Source organism: Schistocerca gregaria, chromosome 2 (assembly GCF_023897955.1).
Source record: "Schistocerca gregaria isolate iqSchGreg1 chromosome 2, iqSchGreg1.2, whole genome shotgun sequence".
NCBI classification, from domain to species: domain Eukaryota; kingdom Metazoa; phylum Arthropoda; class Insecta; order Orthoptera; family Acrididae; genus Schistocerca; species Schistocerca gregaria.
Window position 1 is genome coordinate 474685773 of NC_064921.1, and position 21943 is coordinate 474707715.

The 21943-nt window shown below is 37.6% G+C and overlaps 1 protein-coding gene across 19 annotated transcripts in view; it reads right to left on the reverse strand.

The window, feature by feature from the left end:
* LOC126326569 (patronin) overlaps positions 1 to 21943 on the reverse strand; it is a 377528-nt gene that overhangs the window by 105472 nt on the left and 250113 nt on the right. For 12 of the 19 annotated variants that reach the window (XM_049995779.1, XM_049995773.1, XM_049995730.1 and 9 more), the window contains 5 exons: positions 18397 to 18523; positions 13124 to 13397; positions 11032 to 11503; positions 1160 to 1329; positions 27 to 131 (listed from right to left, as the gene is read on the reverse strand). In XM_049995779.1, coding sequence (XP_049851736.1) covers positions 27 to 131; positions 1160 to 1329; positions 11032 to 11503; positions 13124 to 13397; positions 18397 to 18523 — 1148 coding nt within the window. The remainder of the gene's footprint in view (positions 1 to 26; positions 132 to 1159; positions 1330 to 11031; positions 11504 to 13123; positions 13398 to 18396; positions 18524 to 21943) is intronic. The other 7 variants (XM_049995777.1, XM_049995784.1, XM_049995785.1 and 4 more) reach the window with 1 other exon arrangement.

A 21943-nucleotide genomic window follows, 5' to 3' on the forward strand; every position in this document is an offset into this window, starting at 1 on the left:
GTGCCAGTGAAAAATTACACCCATACCTGCAATGAGTAAGGTCTCTGGGGTTTAGCCACATTTTCTACCATGTCTCCATTTGAATCCTTTCCAGAATCTGAATCTGGAGTTTTTACAAGCGTGTTCTTGCCCTGAAAGCATGTCATGGGTTATCACTCGAAAAATCCCTACATATCAAACTATGTAGGATATATACAAAGGACATTTCTACATCAAATTTATTTTCTCCAGGTTTACTAGTGACCTTAAGATCTGGTGAGGATAACACTTTAATTTAATGAGTGGTGGCCTTAGTGTTAACTAATTGTCTTGAAATTGAAGAGTTTTAAGGTACAGGCCCAAATGAGCTTGTAGGATGTGCAACTTAGAAACTGACAATTTTGAAGTTTTGCCTTGTACAATTTACATTTAAAAGAATAATGTTTATTTCAATATATGGGCAAGAAACACTTTATTTCCACGATCAGTCATTCTTTGTTCCCTATACCTATATGAAGGTCCAAATTTTTACAAATATATTACATAAGGAAAAATCAAATGAAGCGAAACAGAACCATCACCAAAAAGAAACAGTGAAATAAATTATTGTTTATAAGCAGATAAATAAAGGAATAACAGTAGTTGTGACTCCCTTTATTGAAGAAACAATAAACTCAAATGACTTTTCCTTTTAATGGATCTGCTAACCTGTGTACACATGCTCCAGAAATTAACCAACACCAGATAAAAAAATATTTAAAATAAGAAATATCATAAAATATGAAGTATTACTAGATTATTAATTTAGTCAACATTTCATTTTCTTTCCAAGCTTCGAACAAAAGAATATGAAACAAAGGAAAAGCACATTAATGAGAAATAAGATATATTTTAACAGTAATTTTCAATCGAAATCATTTAGAAAAATGCTATCACAGGAATTAATGTAGAATACTGGTTTTTATTATACTTTTATACTGTGCACTAATATTAAACAATACTGAAGTGATTGCTTGAAAATGTTGGTTTTACTTTGATACACACTGCAGCACTTTTCCTAATCATGGAGCAGGAAACAAAATTATATTATCCTAACGGCAGTAATTCTGTGAAGCATGCAGCTTTATGAAAACCAATTCACCGCAACAGACAATAATTAATATAAAATTAAATAACCTACCTTTGTAACAGCCTGTAGGAATGCAGCCTTCCCAACCTTCTGTCGCTGCTTACTCATTACCAGTTCCATACGCCGCTTCTCACTCTCTATGCGCCGTCTTTTCTCTTCTAATTTCATTCGAATATTGTGTAACTGAGATGCCATTACATGATTATTTGAAGAAGTTTCTTCTGGAAAACAATATAACATTTTTGCTATAAAAAAAAGTAACTAGTGCTTTATTGATGAATTGGACAAATTAAGTCTTTTCAGTCAGCTAAATATAGATCTCGATCAACTGTTTGAAGCAACACACTTCCTACTCACTACTCCATTATTATATCTAAATGGATTCGACCTAAAGGTTAATGTGAACATCTCAGCACCTTCTTGGTTGGTCTAATTGTGAACAGTATGCCCTAACATTCTTCTAATGAAAGAGCCAACTTGTGCATCACTGCCAACGATGAGTGGCTTGATAACTGTCATAAATAAATCCTTGAACAAACAGATGACACCCAGCTTTGTTATCTGCCACACACTAAAGAAACAACCAAACCTTATTCTTGTATGAGGGATGCACTAACTATTTACAGGTGGAGAAATGGAACATCACTTGACCCATATCCAAAAATTGAGGAAAAGGTTATGTATGTAGGGAGGAGTGACGAAAGGTGAGGAGGGGAATGGAGGGTGTGAGAGAGAGGGAGGGGTTCGTAGTGGTTAGGACTGTGGACTTGCGTTCAGGAATAGCAGGGTTAAATTCTTTATCCTAGTTATCAAGACTGATGTTTCCTGCATTTTCCCAAATCACTTATGGCTAATGCCAGGACGACTCTTAATATTACAGTCACAAAAATTTTCTAAGCCACAATTATTCAGTTCAATCTTGTATGTCATAAACAACCATTTTCCTTGATCCACTGATAGTGATTGCTAAAAATCAGATGAAAATGATCTGAGAAAGGCACATTCAAGACTACTTTTCCTATTAATACATTTTAAGGAATACTTTTCAAATTTAAAAGTCTGTGACATCAGCATCACCTTTATCTACAAATTTGTGCAATGCTTTCAGTGTTGCTCAAGTTAAGCAAAGAGTGTATATACTCACTGAGCAATGTAGCTTTATATAACCCATCAAGTATCTTGTGTAACAGCACAGTGATTTAAAGTGGATTCTGAGCTTGGTTTCAAAATTAAAGCAATTCTTAGAATCTTTTATGGAGCAACCGAAATGGAATTGTGACAAAGGAAAAAGGAGGGAAGATTGAGATTACCGTACCGTCAAAATCGAGGTCATTAGAGAGGGACCACAAGCTTGGATTGTGTCAAGGATGAGGAAGGAAATCAGCTGTGCCCTTTCAAAGGAACCATCCTGGCATTTCTCTGGATCCATTAAAGGAAATAGCGGAAAACCTAAATCTGGATGGTCAGATGTGTGTTTAAATCATTGTCATCCTGAAATTGACACAAAGGAACAATGAAATTAAAACTAAAGTTGCAGTAATGATGACTTTTGAAAAGTGCTTAGAATTTTTGTTATTACCCAATGACCAAATAAAATTCACATTCACTTTAGACTCCCTAGCATGATGCATATGTATAGTGAACTTGGAAATGGCACTGATGTGGTACTGGAAAATCCTAGGTGAAATAAAAACAAAAGAAAAAAGTAGCCACTGAGTGGCACAGAGGCACATAAACTGAGTTGCAAAATACTTCTAGTCCCTCTTGAGAATCATCAAAATGAAATGATTGACAAATGCCAATTGTAGTGACAGTAATTTAGTCCATCAGGATGGTACTCAAAGCTTAAAATTAAGACTGCCCTGCAACTCTTGAGTATGTGAAAAATCTAATACTCTTCTTTCAAATCACCTCAAGCTAAGTTTGTTACTCATGTGACATCAAATGACTAGTCCACACCTGAAGACACAGCTATGATGACTGACCAATTCTGCTGTTACTGCTTCTCTACCATCAACACAATAGTCCCAACCTCCTATTGTACTGTTGGGTCCACCTCTCATGGTATCCAGTGGTCAATTCTGCATTACATAGAAGTATCATGATACTTTTGATCAGATAGTGTAGTGCTCATATCAGCAAAGTTCACTGGGTGACAAAAATTAGTTGGAGGTCCACTGAATCAGTTACATGAAAGTTTAAGAAACAGGGACAGTAGGCACCTCTGAAAGCTCTGCCATATGGGTTGTGATACACAGAGAGAATGTTACGAGACTGTGTACAAAAGAGATATTTATAAAATTTTATTCAGCTTAAAGATCAAAAGCTAATTTAGTACAACATTAGAATACAGTTGATTAACTTTATCCTGTTTCGATAACAAGCACTACAGGGTTGATAATGTAGTTCCAGTCTTTCAGAACTCTTAAGGAGGGAAGAAAAGAAGCTCTGAACCTTCACCACTGGAAGAAAAATTAAATTAGCACTCTTTCTAAAGTAGGAGGCATTTTGGTGCAGCCAAATGGGTAGCTAAAATAATCACAATCACAAACCCTGAATCAATCTTTTGGCTATTAGGCAACATCATTCTGCAGAACTAAGAACAACTATCACACTGATATTTTAACTGACTCTGGCCATAAAAAAAACTGTAAATCTGTAGCTTTAAATATCTGTTGAAAAATTCTGCAACAACCAATTTGGCAAAACTTTTGGAAATTATGGCAGTGGCACTCATTCATAGGAAAGGGACACACAGTTTATACAGTGGGGTAAATATGTTACAATGAACATGTTGAATAATGTCATAAATTGGTTGATCAGGCATGTTAAATATGCTGAAAAGTGTGTGTGTGTGGAGGGGGGGGGGGGGGGGGGGGAGACCAGAACTGTTATCAGACAATTTAAATGCTGAAAATATTTTTACGAGACTTAGGAATTCAGTATTATTTTTTCAAAATTTTGTGATGAGGCCAACTCAGCAGAAAGAATATTGAAGGAACTGTGCTAATAAAGTTACACATACAGACTTATCTCAATGGGTACAGTTTCCATCAGCCAGCTGAGTAGAAAGAGCTATGATGAACAACTTAGAACACAGAGCTAGAACCATTTCAGACAATGACCAACTTAGCTCTGAAAGTTAGTCATCTGACAATAGCATTCAGAAGGAACGGGGTATTCTGTCCGTGATGGTAACTCCATGCTGTTGAAGAAACCAAGAGGTGATGATGATGATGCTGCTTGGTTTGTGGGGCACTCAACTACACAGTCATCAGCACCCGTAAACATTCCCAGTCTGCACACAGTCCAACCTAGCTACTTTCATGAATGATGATGACACCACAAACACCCAGTCCCTGAGCAGAAAAAATCCCCAACCTGGCTGGGAATCGAACCCAGGACTCCGTGATCCAGAGGTAGCAACGCTAGCCACTAGACAATGAGCTACAGACGTGCCAGTTGGACTAATACATATTACAGTTCCCATTGTGCAATGCAAAAATTAATAAGAAAGGTGAAATCCTACAAGAAATCAGATCAGTCTTCCACTCACCTAAGGAACTTAAAGAAATATTACCACCTGCTGAAGATAATCTCAGCCTGATAGTACCTGCGATGTGTAATATTCCTTGGGTGTGTGGCAGCAGTTACGTGGGGGGGGGGGGGGGGGGCAGTCATGTGGACTTTGCAAATTGCTGTGTTGAGTATCAACATCACATTAAACACAGCAACTAAAAAAAAGAATCAGTTGCGGCCAAGCACAGCCTGTTAAATAAGTACACTATTATGTTTTAACATATGAGAATCCTGACCCACGCATTGAATACTGGGACTCTGCGATTAGGAAAATAGTGGAAATTAAACTCTGTGATAACTTCAGCGTACACACCAAACACATGGATGTGTGCAATCAACACAGAAAGGCACAGAGGAAGACTGCCTCATGTAACTGGCAGCAATGTAAGTGGAGCTGGACAGATAGTGCAAATGTAATCTATGGGTGCAAAGCATACTTCCCCAGCATATGTAATATCTTTGACATAATCTAGCCAAACAGCTGCCATCTTATGGACATTAAAGAGGGAGCCTCACAAGTTTCATTGTAGTCTTAAAATCTGATGATGCTGACAGAGGCAATCATCAAAAGCTTGGGATTTTGTACCAGAAGACATAAATTACTTTGATATATTGCATTCACCAATTCAAGGACATTGTAACAGTCACCCATTCAATTGAACACACACACACACACACACACACACACACACACACACACACACACACACACACACACACACGGGCGCACGCGCGAGGAAGAAAAGCTGAATAAATAAATTCATAAGTAGCCTAAAACGGAAAATAAAAGATGGAAATCATCAATCCACATTTAGGTTAGTTTCAAATTAATCATGTGGCCATCTTGTTTCACCATCAGAAGGAAGTGATGAATGTACAAATTAAAAAAGGAGCAAATATAGAAAATACCATTATTTTACTAATACATAAATCAAATTTATCACACAAAAAGAAATATAATAAACCCTGAAAGCAAAGAAAAAAGTTTTACAAGAAAAGCTTCACATACAATTGGAAGCTCTGGATGAAATTCAATCTAAATTGGTCAAGACATCTTACGAAGTTGCCACAACAAAGAGACTGAAGAAACACAGATGGTGGAGTTACCAGTGGGAGGATGCATTAGAACTAATAAAATGAACTTTAATGAAATTATGGCAAATCCAGGGTGGAATAATGACAACATTATGAAAAGGATAAGAATGCTTCTCACCATACAGTGGAGAATTTGGAAATGCCAATCTTTAAAAAAATAAATAAAGAAAATAAACAATACTAAAGGTAATCGTGAATTTACTGAAAGACAATGGTCATTAACAGCTAAAATTGGAAGATTAGTTAAACGAAAACCTGAGACAGACCAGCTTTTGCACCTTAATGAGGACTTCTACAAAAAATGAGGTCCTTCTGCAAAACTTTTAAATTTAATTTGCAATTATACCAACCATCAAACATGAGTTTCAAAGATAAACAAAGAAAGCTGGCCCTAAATAATCAGGAAAACTGGAGAAAATTGGTAAGGTATTTTTAAAAACTTCTAAAATGAACCAAAAGAGAAATTCCCAAAGCAAGCTCCATAATTGATTCACAACTGCCAAAATTTTCAGTAAATTTAACAAATTATTGAAGAACTGAAAAGTAAGAAAGCTCTAGGGAAAGACATTGTCGTTGCAGAAGTGTGGAAAAACGTGCATGAAAGAACTGTCAAGCAACTACAAAAAGAAATTAAAATGCCTGGTAGACCTAACAAATACCACAAGATTGGAAAATATCACTTTTTTATCCATTACAAAAAGGGGGCAAAAGAGATGCAAACAAGAACCAAGGCATATCTCTCCTCACAGACATACAAAATCCTGTCAAAAGGTTTGCAAAATACATTAGAAAATCAAAAGGCAAAACAATTAAGACAGTACCCTGGAGGCTTTAAGAGGGAAGGATCATGTTTCAGTCAAAAATCTTTATTTATCCTTTATTGATACAGGAAAAAAAACCTATGATTCCATCAATAGAGATACATTATTCAACATTCTAGCATAATTTGAAGCTGACAAACATTAAGCAACCTTTGACCATTACAACTTCCAAATCAAATTTTTAGATGAGATACCAAACCTTTTCAAAATTAGAACACAGTGAGGCAGGGGAATGGATTGTCTCCATTATTATTCAACTGCATTTTGGAGAAAGTAGTAAAGTATGACACTGTAGAAAAAGAATAAAAGTTGAGGTAATATATAAAGAGAAACTTGGAAGACTGGGAAAGATGATCCTGAAACTGACTGCTTGCCTTTTGTTGATAATTTAGCAGTCTTAGCAGAGAACCGACAAGATGCAACAAAACACTATCCGAGAGGTAGCAGAAAATTATGAATTATAAATTTCATTTGAATAACTGTGTACACAAGCAACTTTAAAAGTGCACCAAAATATATTGAATAAAAATATGGAAAAAATAATGAAAGCCTCAGAATTTAAATATTTGAAATGAACCAAAAAATAGCTCTGGATAAAGCAGCTGACAAACAGAGCTCGAAAAATGAAAATGGCGCTCAGCTCAAAGAATATGTACATTCTATTTATACAAAATTGAGGAATTACTTTGTGGTGATTAACACCAGGTGTCATATCGTAGAATGCTTTGTCACAAACACAGTCAAACATTTGCAAAATTTGGAAAAAAATAATAATTTGCGAAATCTTGTGTCCAAGGTATGAATAATGGACTTTGAAACTGAAAAGCAACCAGGAAGTGTACAGAAAAACTGACAACATAATACGTTGAACGAGAAAGTGAAGGATTTTATGGCCACTTGGAAAGAATGGTTAACAACAGAATGTCAAAAAAATATTAGATTCCTTAGAAAAAAGAAACAACAACTTTCATAGTTTAACCAGTTAAGAAAGATCCACAGGAATTGGAAGTAACTGACAAACACATAGAAAACAGGCATGTATTAAGGGAAAAGGTTCATAAACTGAAGAAAACACAAAAGTAGAGGGAAAAGATATGGACAGAAGAAAGAAGATAACAGAGCAGAGTGAAGAAGTGTGTGTGTGTGTGTGTGTGTGTGTGTGTGTGTGTGTGTGTCTCTCTCTATCTATCTATCTATCTATCTCTGTGTTTACCGAGACATGTCTTCGTTATGGTAAGTAGCAATCTATCTTTTCCTACATTGCTGATATTCCTTCCTGAGTTTCCACTGTTTGACATTAGAACAATGAAACAAATACATTTATTTGTTAGATAATGTTCCAAAGTTTGTAATGAGGACACTTTCATGCAGCAGTTTTAGGTGATGTGTGCTTTGCAATTTGGTTGCATTGAATACCGCTAGAGGTCAGGCCTGAACTACCCCATTAACAAAGCTATGGCAATCGAAAAAAACAACTGCACAGAAGCCATTCCCGAATGGTTTGCGTAATGCATTCCTTGTTGCTTTCTAATCTTATTTTTAAATCAGTGAAGTGCCTGACCTTGTCCATCATATATTTTGATTATGACCCTCACATCACCAGCAGGGATTGGTGATCCCTGTGTCAATGTGTGTTTTGCTTCACAGGACATGGGTGTAGACTGATACCCTGAAAGAGGATGGCAGGGCTTGTTTTCTCACATCACTCCACTCTCATTTGGTGGCCAAAACTCTAGTTTGTCGATACTCACTGGCATCTGCTACTACATAGTGTTCCCACACTGCACAACTGCAATTGGTAAACAAACCTGTCACATATTTCACCTGCGCCGAAATGTTCCTTTTAATGTTCAAATAGTTATTTTAAATTCTACTACTATGCCTTGCTGATTCCATCTGTGGAACTGTCAACTATGTGTCACATAGCTATGAATGCCCATGAGTGGTTGAAATTAATATCTGCAGCTTTTGTAATCACCGAAAAGGGCAGGAAAACACACCTTGGACACCTTAAATACGGAACGCATTCAGTTCACTGGCATTAAAATGCTGCTGCTTCTAAACATAAATCATTTGTTGAAAGCTTCAAAAGAGCCAAAACAAGAAAACAAAAGCCATTTTGGAAAAAAAATTAGTTTTTGGAAAAAAAAGTTTTTGCAAAGGAAACATTCCAGTCTTTGTTTGCGATCAGTACTTTTTTAACAGTTAATTTCAAAGCACTACCACCTAACTTCATTCACATAGCATAAGAACCTCTTAAATTTATGTGCCTAATCATTTACACACAAAAGCAACAGTTGCGAATTATGACATTCTGTATTATGTAAAGAAATAGATGCTACATTTTTCCTAAAATCATACGTAACACTTGTCCTAAATGCTGCTACAAAACTAACTAAACCATCTTGTAACTTTATTAACAACAAAAGTGCTGCTGCCCTTGAGATTGTGCCCTATAGTTGAATAGCTAACAATTAGTACATGTCTAAAAGAAGAAGAAGAAGAAGAAGAAGAAGGAGAAGAAGACTAATGCTCTTGGCTTAACTTCTTTTAAAACAATTTTTTTGCTGTTTGTAAACTTAAATATTTTTGTTTTAATTTTTCTGATTCTTTGTTTTATACTGTTGGAACCAATTTCAAACATAAACTCAAACTTCCTACAAATGATAGGCCAAGAAGATAGTGCACTATTCCTCATTCAAATAAAGCTACCTCATTCCTCATACAGCAGAGAAGCCTGTCCCAAGTGTTGCATGGATTGTGGACTTCCAGACTGCACTAAGCAATGTCAACGAACATAACCAAAACAAGATGTCAGAAATTTTTAAACAATAGCACTGAACCACATTTGCACTATGTCATAGGAGTGTCAATCAATGAGAAGAGAAAGGATACTTGCTGTCACTGTGACATGTGAATGATTAACACATTTGTTTCTATGACAAGACCCCCAGCTATTAGGTCATTGAAAGCCTTTGGTGATGTGAAGTACTATCTCTTGTACTGTACTTTCAACACCAGTTGTACTACTATGAGTGAAAGTTCTGAATATTTTCAAACATTTTGCAAGAGCATGTATGCTGGGATGCATTGCATCAAGACCACAGTACTTCTTAAATCCAAAAAAGATTTATGTAAACATATAAAAAAACGTCTTATTTAGTGATTCATATACAACAGCAGAGGGAAGTAAATTCTTAAACATGAAATATGTTTGATTTAGTAATAATACTTTCACTACAGATTAATACTGGGGATTATGGTAATCAGAAACTGGAAGTTCTGAAATATATATTGCTTTTATCGCAAGTACTTATTTCTATTCTCCAAGAATTTAACACTATTCAGATATAGCATTACAAAAAAATAATGCCATGACAATGGTGAGAAAATGAAGTAATTCATTTATCAAACAGATAAAAATTTTGATTAAAAGGAAAAGTCTAAACTACTGAAACTCAATACGGCAATATTAATCAATGTCCATATTGAATATATAGGCAATGTTCAAATAAAATATTTGCTCAATTTTCATGCCTACAGAAAATTTGTCAGCTGATTTGCAAATGGGAATTGAAAATAGCTTAACTAAAAGAGGAAAACAAAACTGTTTTCACACAGAATCCTCTGCGAGACTTCTGTACAAAACTTGTAATTATATTCTTGCCAGAGAAATTTGTTTGTAACAAATTCTGCAAGACATTTTTTGTAAGAAGGCATGTTTGTGCTTCACATAGAACTATTTTTTGGAACACACACATCACAGTGCACAGTGGTAAAGACAGTAGAATGTATAGATAACCACTGGATTTCCCTTAACAATAATTTCAGCATAAAAAAGGTGCCACCCAGTTTAAACAAAACTGTCATATTAGTTGTTGTTTGATTACAGGATAGAGCACTTCAGTCATTAATCTGATTTCTCATTACCACAGTAACCTGTAACATGATCTTCTTCATTTATACTGATTTTTTCAAATTATTTTCTACCTTTGTTAGTAACCAATATCCGAAAGTACTTTAAAAGAAATTCCACGGCAATAGAGGGAGAGGGAGAGAGAGGGGGAGAGAGGGAGAGAGAGGGAGAGAGAGGGAGAGAGAGGGAGAGAGAGGGAGAGAGAGGGAGAGAGAGGGAGAGAGAGGGAGAGAGAGGGAGAGAGAGGGAGAGAGAGGGAGAGAGAGGGAGAGAGAGGGAGAGAGAGGGAGAGAGAGGGAGAGAGAGGGAGAGAGAGGGAGAGAGAGGGAGAGAGAGGGAGAGAGAGGGAGAGAGAGGGAGAGAGAGGGAGAGAGAGGGAGAGAGAGGGAGGAGAATAAGAAGAAAATATAAGGAAGAAGAAAAGAAAAAGGAAGAAATGACAGAAGGGGAAAGAAGCATTACAAACAAATTCATGCACTCTACAGGCTTTCCACGTACATTCATTTTCTGACCTTGATTTGTCTCTGTGTCAGAATGCTGCTGCTGACTTGTGCAGCTCTGTTGCTGCCACGTTGTTGTATTAGGAAGGGCACCAAAAGTTGTTTTTTTCTCACTACCGCCACTAGTTCCATTGAATGTACTCTGCAGTCTGCCCGAGTCTTTTTCCTCATCTCTCTGCCCATGTCCTGCATGACCTACTTCACCGCGGCGCTGTGATAGTTCAACGAAACTAGTTGGCATCACTGCACAGTCAACAGTATCTGGTTTTTCTTCATCTTGTTTCTCTCTTCCATTTACACTATCACCGAGAACCAATTCCACACCACTGCTCCGGGCATCTTGTGCGCTTGATCGAATAGGAACAGCAGGAGCCCCTATTCCATGCTCAGACTTGCGTCCAGTATGAACAGCTGGTTCCTTATCAGGATTGCGGCCCAAGAACTGCAAATTTTCTTGAGAACCTCCAAAATTCTCCAGTGTTAACTGAAACACAATTTAAACATATGGGTGAAATATCAATCAACAGTCACTACAAGCTTGTTGATCTAGATTACTTATAAATCATTGATGTATTCATACAAAAATGGTCAAATTGAGTGATATGTGACACTTATGAATGTGTGATTTAAAATAAAAATAAAGTTTTAAGGCTGACTGGAAGTTTCAAGCATTTCTGTTAACAATGTAGAGATCAATTTACACCCGATCCCACATCAAAACACTCCAAAATGCATTTTAATTAGCGGCATTCATACATGCCATCAATGCCACATCATTGTCAAAGTTTCTCAGGAAGAGAGTTTTGACAGTGAAGTTGTCTGCTAACATTTGAAGTTAACCTATTTGCTAAATAGAATAAACACGCTGGAGATAAACAAGCTCTTCATGTTCCTTACAAATATTGTCTGCTGTGTTTGTACTTATATACACTAGTAAACATCAAAGTTTTGAAAAGATATTTCACTTCTCAGCAATTTACCATACAAAACTGATCAAGAACATCGAGGATGAAGTTTGCTTTCACCATTGAAAAATGTTATAATTCTTAGTTCTTAAATTACAACATTATACTCTTCCTTTTTGAATCGCAGATGGTATCTCATAATATTACTTTCACCACTCAGTACTGGGACATATGAACCGACATATGATGTCCAGTGTGAATACAACCTGACTGTAATGTGATGTGATGTGATGTGATGTGATGGTCTTTTGACATCCAGCATGAATCAGCCTTAATGGTGACATTTGTGACTAATCAAGCACAAATTGATTAGCTACACATTTTTTTTCCATTACTGATACAGATTTCTTTAGCTTTTTTAACAAGAAGACTAGGAGAAGATGAACAGAGAACAACCCTCAGCAGGTAATTTGTGAAGTTATTCACTGAGTGGCAAGTTAATTTTGGAAAAAGCAACATGTCAGAACAGGTATCACAAATACATGGCCATTACCAACAGAATTTCAACAACACATGTACCACCAGTGTAATTTTGTGAACTACTAACAAGTTTAAGCAAAAAGAAAGTGACAAAGGTAGCCTTCAGGAAATTAGACTGCTCTAAATACTGTGAAATGTCTCACACTATATCATTCTTGAATAAAATTGTCACATTATTACTACAAAAAAATTATTCATATGAACTGTTTGCTGACGCATAAATCAATGCACATACTGAATAGGGTTGCTATTGATTAAACAGACAGGCACTGTATTCAAGAGAATGGAGGATCTAATCCTTATCCATCCACCTTGACTTAGGTTTCTTTAAATTACTTCAGGCAAATGCCAATATGGTCCTTACAGTAAGGCCATGAACAAGTACCAGCTCATCCTTAAACTAGGTCTATAAGTATGTAAATGCCTGTGTATGTGAATAATGGTTTTGTTCTAAAACTCTAAGTCGTGATATGTCTAATTTCCTTGTACATGCGCTCTACAAACAAATTACTAATACTACTACTACTACAACCACCACCACCACCACCACCACCACCACCACCACCACCACTAGTAACATTGGAGAAGTTGATAATACCCTGACTCTTCATCCATGCGTATTTCGGTGCTTTAACATAATTGTAAGAACTACTGTTTACCTGGGAATCATCAGACACCGAATTTCGTCTGGAACGTCTTCCAGCATATGAGGTTCGCCGCTGCTCCTCCCAATTACTAGGCCGCCCAGCTGCAATGGGTTCCCCTCTTTCATCTGCCTTGCTGTCCTGATTAGTCCGTTCTTTCGATGGACGCAGTCGTGCAGGTATTAATGGTTCATCCTGACTCTGACTGTGGCCTGACAATGCCACTGCACTCAGTGTTGGAATACCACGTCCACGATGAACAACAAACTGCTCTTCAACATCACCTCTTCTGTAAAATGAAAACATATCTATCCAATAATTATAGGATGTTTGTTCCTCCCGAAACATCTCTATTACACATATCTGAGCATACAAAAGATACCAAAAAGAAACAAACTAACTTTCTACCGGGCATAGCTTTTGTAATAACGCTTTGTTCTTCTAGGAGCATTGCAGAGACAGTAAACATACTGCCATCACTGCAGAAGGTCAGGCCAAGTTTCAGGAGAATTACAGTGGCAACTGTTTTGTGTTGCTGTCAATTTTGCAATGGCTGATTTTTGCGAACAGCAAGCAGTGATGAAATTCTGATATTTGCTGATAAAAAGTGGAACAGAAAGTTCTGAAATGTTAAAAACAGCATACAAGGATGTTGCTAAGGGGAAAACTCAACTGTCTGAATGGTTTTTCCCATTTCAAAAATGTAGAAATGGCAACTGATGACAAACTTTATTAGGCTCATCCTTCCAAGGCACAAAAATATGAAAATGTTGGAAACATTCATGCTATCATCAACAAAAATCAACTATGGAAGAAACTGTGAAGGTGTTGGAGTTATGGAGTTCCGTACAGCGAATTGTGATGGAGGATCTGGGAATGGAAAAGGTGGCTGCCAAAGTCGTGCCACAAGTGCTGACTGCTGAACAGAAACAAGGTGGCATGGAAGAATGCTATGCTCTGAAACAAGATTCCCGAAATAAATCAAACTTTTCCTCAAACTTTATCATAGGTTACAAAACTTTGTGATATTATTCTAATCCTGAATGAAAGTAACAATCAAACCAGTGGAACTTCAAAGTTTGCCTCACCCCAAGAAAGCTCGTCAGCTGAAAACAAACATTAAAACAAAGCGCATCTATTATTTTGATGCGAAAGAGTTGCCCATTCAGGGTCAAGCATTTAAGAAGGCTTTCTACTTGAAAGTTGGCAGAAGTGGCCTGATTTGGGGCATTCAGGTGACTGGTTTTTCCATCAAGATAATGCCCCTGATCACACACCCCTATCTGTACAATTATTTACCAAAAATGGTACGGCCACTGTGCCTCACCTCCCATACTTACCAAACCTTGCTCCGTGCACCTTTTTTTGATTTCCTAGAATGGAAAGACACAGGGAAAGTGGAGGGGTGGAGGAGGGGGGTGGGGTGGGGGGGGGTGGGGGTGGGGGAAGATGATGACGACAGAGTTGCTGTCAAGCATCACAAAAGATGAATATGCTTTGTAAAATGGAAAAGAAGATTAAACAAGTGGATTAGTACAAGTTGAGAGTACTTTGAAGGGGACTTATGGTTTTTGTCTAAAATATGAATAAATATGTTTAAAAAATTAACTTCAGATACTTTTGGATAACCCCTCATACAAATAAAAAGGTCCAAAAGTAACTAATCATTTTTTCTTTTGTAGGTATCAGCCTCAATTACTTCTTGCTTATTTCTCTCATAGATATTTATATCCACACTTTTTTTCATAGCATACAGCTACAGCACATTTTTAGAACCCAGGAATTTGAACTGGGGCTGTTATTCCACTGTTATTTCTTACTCCTCCTGTGTACCTTTCCTTTACTGACCCAGGGGTTCAAGTAATTTTGCTTCTCTGAAATCATCTTTTTCTTTTTGTTATTCTGAATAAAGAATTTCAAAATTTTCAGAAGCTTAAAATTAAAATGTATTTTTAAATTTATCTCTCTCTTGGTCAAGCATCTTTCTTTCCTTTGGTAAGGAGATATCTCTATTAAGTCAAATGCGTAGTCAGAATGTAGAATTTGAGAGTAACCACCACATGTTCCATTTTAACTACTTTAAGTAGCACAGAGAGAATATTAGTTTGTACTCATTACAGTTTATAATTTGTGTGTGTTCGTTACTTCATCACCAATGTAGAAAACTAGATTTGGGAGAGATACAAGTTTGTAAAATTTCATGCTAACACCTGTGCATGAGCCACACCGCATCCCACTGCCCACCCTAGTTTTATTATATCAAGTAGCATTAAAATATTTACATTACACTCAAAGCAAGATAATGGCTATCCCTGCCTCTAAGAACGTCTCACTCTTTAGTGACAACTAAGAACAAATTTCAGCCTTACGCATTGCAGTTTCAGATATTCATTTCACTCCCAATCCAACTTTTTACCTTGCTTGTTGCTTCTTAAGCTGTCTTCAAATTTAACAACATGGCAAACGTGTATGAATTCTGCAACTCAACATACTTGCAAGCTCTCACTTTGAAGAAAAGCAAGGGAGAACAAGAAAACATCACTTTTGCTGTTAGTACTGTACACTGAAAATTCATCACAATACATAAAGAACATGGCGAGAAATGGTGAGGCTTCTGAATTAGATAATTAATGTGCACTACATAATTAACAAGTAAGCTTTTACTTAAGTTTAATCATTACACCATTCCCACCCCAACACCTTGCCACATGGGTCATATCCTGTCGAAGACGCAGGGGTGTGACTTATCCAATTCACCCACCAAGCACATCCTACTCCAGTTCTGTCACAGGCTAATCCTGTCCAACCAGTGGCAGGGTCACTTGTGGAAGCAGCCACATAATACCAGCCTGGCTGCTATTTCTACACGGAATTTGATGTGGACATGACATCCAAAAAGCTGTGTATCTGAATGAATGGTCACAGTCTAATTGTGGTCATCAGGAGAGAGTACCACCCTGTGGCAGAACATGCTACTGAGCACAACATGCTCTATTGCAATCGCTGCTTTACAACCTATGCCATTTGGTAGAGGGCTCTTGCAGGTGAGACGGACAGTGGACAAAGAGAAGCATACATTGACAGACTTTGTGGGAGACAGCAAAAAATCTGCTCCGATTGAAAAAAAAAAAAAAAAGCTTCTCAAGGTATGGCAAACCAAGAATCAATGCCAGAAAACTGAACTCTACAGCTGAACACACAGCCTGTGCAATAATGCACTCCATGGGCAATTTTGGGGAAAATTAGGTAAAACATATGAAGGAAAGAGCTGGTCCTGGTTAACTAACAGAACCCTACATAAGGGAACTGAAGGATTGATTTTTTTTTTACTGCATACGAACAAGTCATCAGAACTAATGCCATCAAAGTGATAATCGAGAAATCAGCTTAAGACCTAAAGTGCAGACTCTGCAACGTCACTGACGAAACAATTTACTGTATATTGAGGTGATGCAAAAATATTTATCAGACTGATTACAAGCAGAACTGCAATGATGAGGCACAAATGATCCTATGGAACTTAAGTAAAATTACTACATGCTGGTGGCAAGGAACTGGTATGGGACCATAAGCAAAGAAATGTCAAAAATGAAAAGGACTTCTGACTTCAGATAGACTGAATGCTGATACACCGAACATCACAACTGTGGAGAGAAAGTATGGACCACTGACACTTCCATTCCAGATGATAGCAGAACTGACTCCAAGGACTTTAGAGTTGAACTACAGTGACTTTGGCATAAACCAGTGAAAATGGTCCCAAAGGTTCTCAGCAAACTGAGAGCAGTGCCTGAAGAGCTTAGCTGGCACTTTAAAACCATTGGCATTGATAAAATATCAACCTGCAAACTGCAAAAAGCCACTTCACTGGGATCTGCACAAATTGCCTGCCAATAAATGATACAGTCCTAGACAGTTGCGATGTGTCCAACTAGCAATAAAATATGAAATCCAGCATAGTGAACTCATTTGTTGTTATTATTATTATTATTAGTGCTATTACTATTAGAGTCCTATTTTGGAATACTAGGAATGTCTCAAACATAAAATGAAGGAACTTACATGCCTGCTCGTTTCTTGCATTTTACACTTTATGCAATGTTCAAAAATTTGGATGATTCAAGTACTGTTTGGTAGCAATGATATTCCATCAGGTGTAGCTGTGTTCTGATTACTGGACATAGTTCAAACACTCAGTATTTTTCAATATGAAGGTGATGTACCTTGATGGCTGAATGTCAGACTACAATCTAAAAAAAGTAAGGGGCTGTCAACAGATAGTTCCTAAATTTCTTCTTCTGTTGCTTATTGCTGCTTTGACCAGAGACAATATTTTTTCTTTTACTTCTGAGAAATGCCTAACTGCACTATAATTGTATTCCACATTGAACTGTACTGCCTTCCATCATAACTGGTTCAACTGGTCGGTCAGTTCAGAGATTGGAGAAAGGCAAGGGCGGACCACATCCAACAGGATAATGCCTATTAAGACAAACTGGTATGCACTTTTGGGTGAAGCTAATTTCACTACTTCTACTTCAAGTGAAGAGAAAAATATGTTTAACAGTGATAAATACACATAGTACTAAATATTAAAAGGAAGTGTATCACAAATGCACATAGTTTGACTTTGTAGGCTGGACTTTTACAGCCATATTACCCAACTGTGTATCTTAAAATAAAATAACACATATATGACGGAGTTATTGTTATGTCAAAAGGAGGTAAACTTTCCAGGGGAATAGTTCTCTATCGTGGTAAATACAGGAATACATGAAAAAGAATACTCGTTTCCAGTTTTACATTCTAATGACATAAATCAGATATTTTAATTAACAATGACCATTAAGCCTACATTCTAGTCTCAGTTTCTAATTAAGATATAGAATTATGTTCATATCAACTATGGGGAACCATGTAAGAAGGGGAACTTAATTTGCATCTGAGAATAACAGTGTCATTACTGCACCCTGCTGTGTCATCTTCAGTTCTATCACACAGCAGCTATACTAAATCACTGCAGGGAATATATATGTTCTTCTTGTGTTTCTGTTGCTTTGAATAAAATAATATCTTCAAATGGATATCACACAATACTACTTTGATGTCACTATGGGCACATAAAAGTGAGCATCATAGAACTTTCTGTTGTTTCCCACTGACACTGGGAATCACGTGAAATTCATTATGAATAGTTTTTATCCAAGATGACTCCTCCTACAAATCCCAAATATTCGAAGCTCATACAGAAAAATTGTGTGCATTTCCTGTTCACAGGCACAATTTACCTTTCTTCCTGCATAGTGTTCTTCTCCAAATGATCCATGGATCCTTTTGTTTGCATATCATTTTGCTGAAGTGAGTAGGATTTCTTGAGAGTGTAAGATGCTTGAATCGTGGGTGAAGATTTTGACACTGTAAAAGTAAACACACGATGCTGCCAAAATCAAAAACAGTAAGTAATATGAGACAGTTCACATAGTTCATTTATTTTATTTCATAACTTATGTCTTGTTACAAACCAAAGTAATATATCAATGAAAACAAAGATAAAAAATCTACCCACCAAGTGGCTGCAGATCACACACATAAAAGGCTATTGTGATTGTGTGATTGGCAAGCTTTCAGAGCCAGTGGTTCCTTCTTCAGGCAGAAGGGTTGAAGGTGAAGGAAGAAGGATGAAGGAAAAGGACTAGATTTTGGGAAAGTCACCCAGAACCACGTGTCAATAGAGACTTATGGTATGGTATGACAAGGAAAGACTGATTGGGGACTGCAACGGATGAGATTTGAAAACCTGAGAGTGTAAAAGGTGGAAGACAGGGTAATACGCAAGACAAAGATTACCACCAAAATATTGTGCATGAGTTAATAAGAATGAGAAGCTAAGTACATTGTACTTAACAGGGGTGGGAGGGGGCAATGAAAATTAGACGGGAAAGACAATGAAAGATTTAGAAAACTAAAACAGAGTGAAGCAAAGAGTAGTTACAGTGAAGAAAAGCTGAGGTGGAACAAATTAATATAAATTAAGGCTAGGTGAGTGGCAAGAACCAAGGACATGTTTTCGTGCTAGTCATCACCTGCAGAGCTCTTAGAAACTGGAGTGGAGCATGTGTTGAAACAGGCACCAAGGTCACAAATGTCATGTTGTAGAGCATGCTCACCAAAAGGATATTGCAAGTTGCCAGTATATACCCTCTGCCTATCCCCATTCATCCTAATTAATAATTTGGTGGTAGCCATGCCAATGTCAAAGGATGAACAGTTTTTACATTATAGCTGGTACAATACATGTCGTTTCATAGGTGGCTCCCCTTTGATGGTATATGTTTTTCCAGTTACAAGGCTAGGTGGTGCTAGGAGGGTGCATAGGCCTTGTAACTGTCAAAACATGGAATAGCAAAGGGATAGCCACTTGTGAAACGACACTTCATATACCAGCTATTATGCAAACACTGTTCAGCCTTCTACATCAGCATGACCACCAACAAATTATCGATTAGGATGAATGGGCATAGGCAGACGGTATATAGGGTGGTCCATTGATTGTGACCAGGCCAAATATCTCACAAAATAAGCGTCAAACTAAATAACTACAAAGAACGAAACTTGTCTAGCTTCAAGGGGGAAACCAGATGGTGCTATCGTTGGCCTGCTAGATGACGCGCTGCCATAGTCAAATGAATATCAACAGCGTTTTTTAAATACGAATCCACATTTTTATTAGATACTCGTGTAGTACGTAAAGAGACATGAATGTTTCAGTTGGACCACTTTTTTTGCTTTGTGATAGACGGCGCTGTAATAGTCACAAACATATGGCTCACAATATTAGATGAACAGTTGATAACAGGTAGGTTTTTTAAATTAAAATACAGAACTTAGGTACGTTTTAACATTTTATTTCTGTTGCTCCAATGTGATACATGTACCTTTGTGAACTTTATAATTTCTGAGAACGCATGCTGTTACAGTGTGATTACTTATAAATACCACATAAATGCAATAAATGCTCAAAATAATGTCCGTCAACCTCAATTAATTTGGCAATACGTGTAACGACATTCCTCTCAACAGCGAGTAGTTCGCCTTCCGTAACGTTCGCACGTGCACTGACAAAGCGCTGATGCATGTTGTCAGGCATTGTCGGTGGATCACGATAGCAAATATCCTTAACTTTACCCACAGAAAGAAATCTGGGGATGTCAGATCTGGTGAACATGCAGGCCAATCCACCTGTAAACATACAGGCCAATCCACCTGTAATGAAATATGCTATCCAATACCACTTCAATCGAATGCGAGCTATGTGCCGGACATCCATCATGTTGGAAGTACAATGCCATTCTATCATGCAGTGAAACATCTTGTAGTAACATTGGAAGAACATTATGTCATCGGCCCGTAATTTCTCTTGTCCCTAGTGATAGAACTGTACACGACGTTCAAAGTCATCGTTGCCATGGAATTCCTGGTGCATAGAAATGTGGTACGGGTGTAATCAATGTTGATGTAGCATTGTCAACACTGACGTTTCTGAGATTCCCGATTCTCGTGCAACTTGTCTGCTACAGCAGCTAACACACCTACTTGGGCATTGTCATTTGTTGCAGGTCGTGGTTGACATTTCACATGTGACTGAACACTTCCTATTTCCTTAAATAACTTAACTATCTGGCGAACGGTCCAGGCACTTGGATGATGTCATCTAGGGTACCGAGCAGCATACATAGCACACGCTCGTTGGGCATTTTGACCACAATAGCCATACATCAACACAATATCGACCTTTTCCTCAATTGGTAAAAGGTCCATTTTAACGCGGGTAATTTATCATGAAGCCAATACCGTCCACACTGGTGGAATGTTACGTGATACCATGTACTTATATGTTTGTGACTGTTACAGCGCCATCTATCACCAAGCAAAAAAAGTGGTCCAACTACAACATTCATATTTCTTAATGTACTACACGAATATGTAATAAAAAATGGGGGTTCCTATTTTAAAAATGTTGTTTGTATCCGTTTGACCTATGGCAGCTCCATCAAGCGAGCTAACCATAGCGCCATCCGTTTCCCCCCTTCAAGCTAGACGAGTTTCGTTCTTTGTAGTTTTTTTTGTTTGATGCTTATTTCGTGAGATATTTGGCCCGGTGACTATCAATGGGCCATCCTGTATACTGGCAACTCACAATATCCTGTTACAGGGAATACTCTATAACATGACATTCGTGACCTCGGTGCCTGTTTCAACACACACACTATATGTATTCTTCCCCCAGACACCAGTTCCTCAGAACTCTGCAAGGGGGAACTAGCACTACAACATGTCTTTGGTTCTCGCCACCCACCTCGCCTTAATTTATGTTAATTTGTTCCGTCTCAGCTTTTCTTCACAGTAACTATTCTTCGCTTCACTCTGTTTTAGTTTTCTACATCTTTCATTGTCTTTCCCATCTAATTTTCACTGCCTCCTCCCACCTCTGTTACGTACAACGCGCTTAGCTTCTCACGCATACTAACTCATGCACGATATTGTAGGAGTAATCTCTGTCTTGCATACTACCCTGTCTTTCTTTCACCTTTGAGCTCCCAGGTTTTCGAATCTCATCCAATGCAGTCCCAGCAATCAGTCTTTCCTTCTCATCCCATACGGTAAGTCTCCCCTGACACGTGGTTCTGGGTGACTTTCCCAAAATCTATCCCTTTTCCTTGACCTCTCCAGTCCTGTTCCTTCATCCTCCTTCCTTCCCCTTCAACCTTTCTGTCTGAAGAAGGAGCCACTGGCTCTGTAAGCTTTGCCAATTTTAACAACCTTATATGTGTGTTC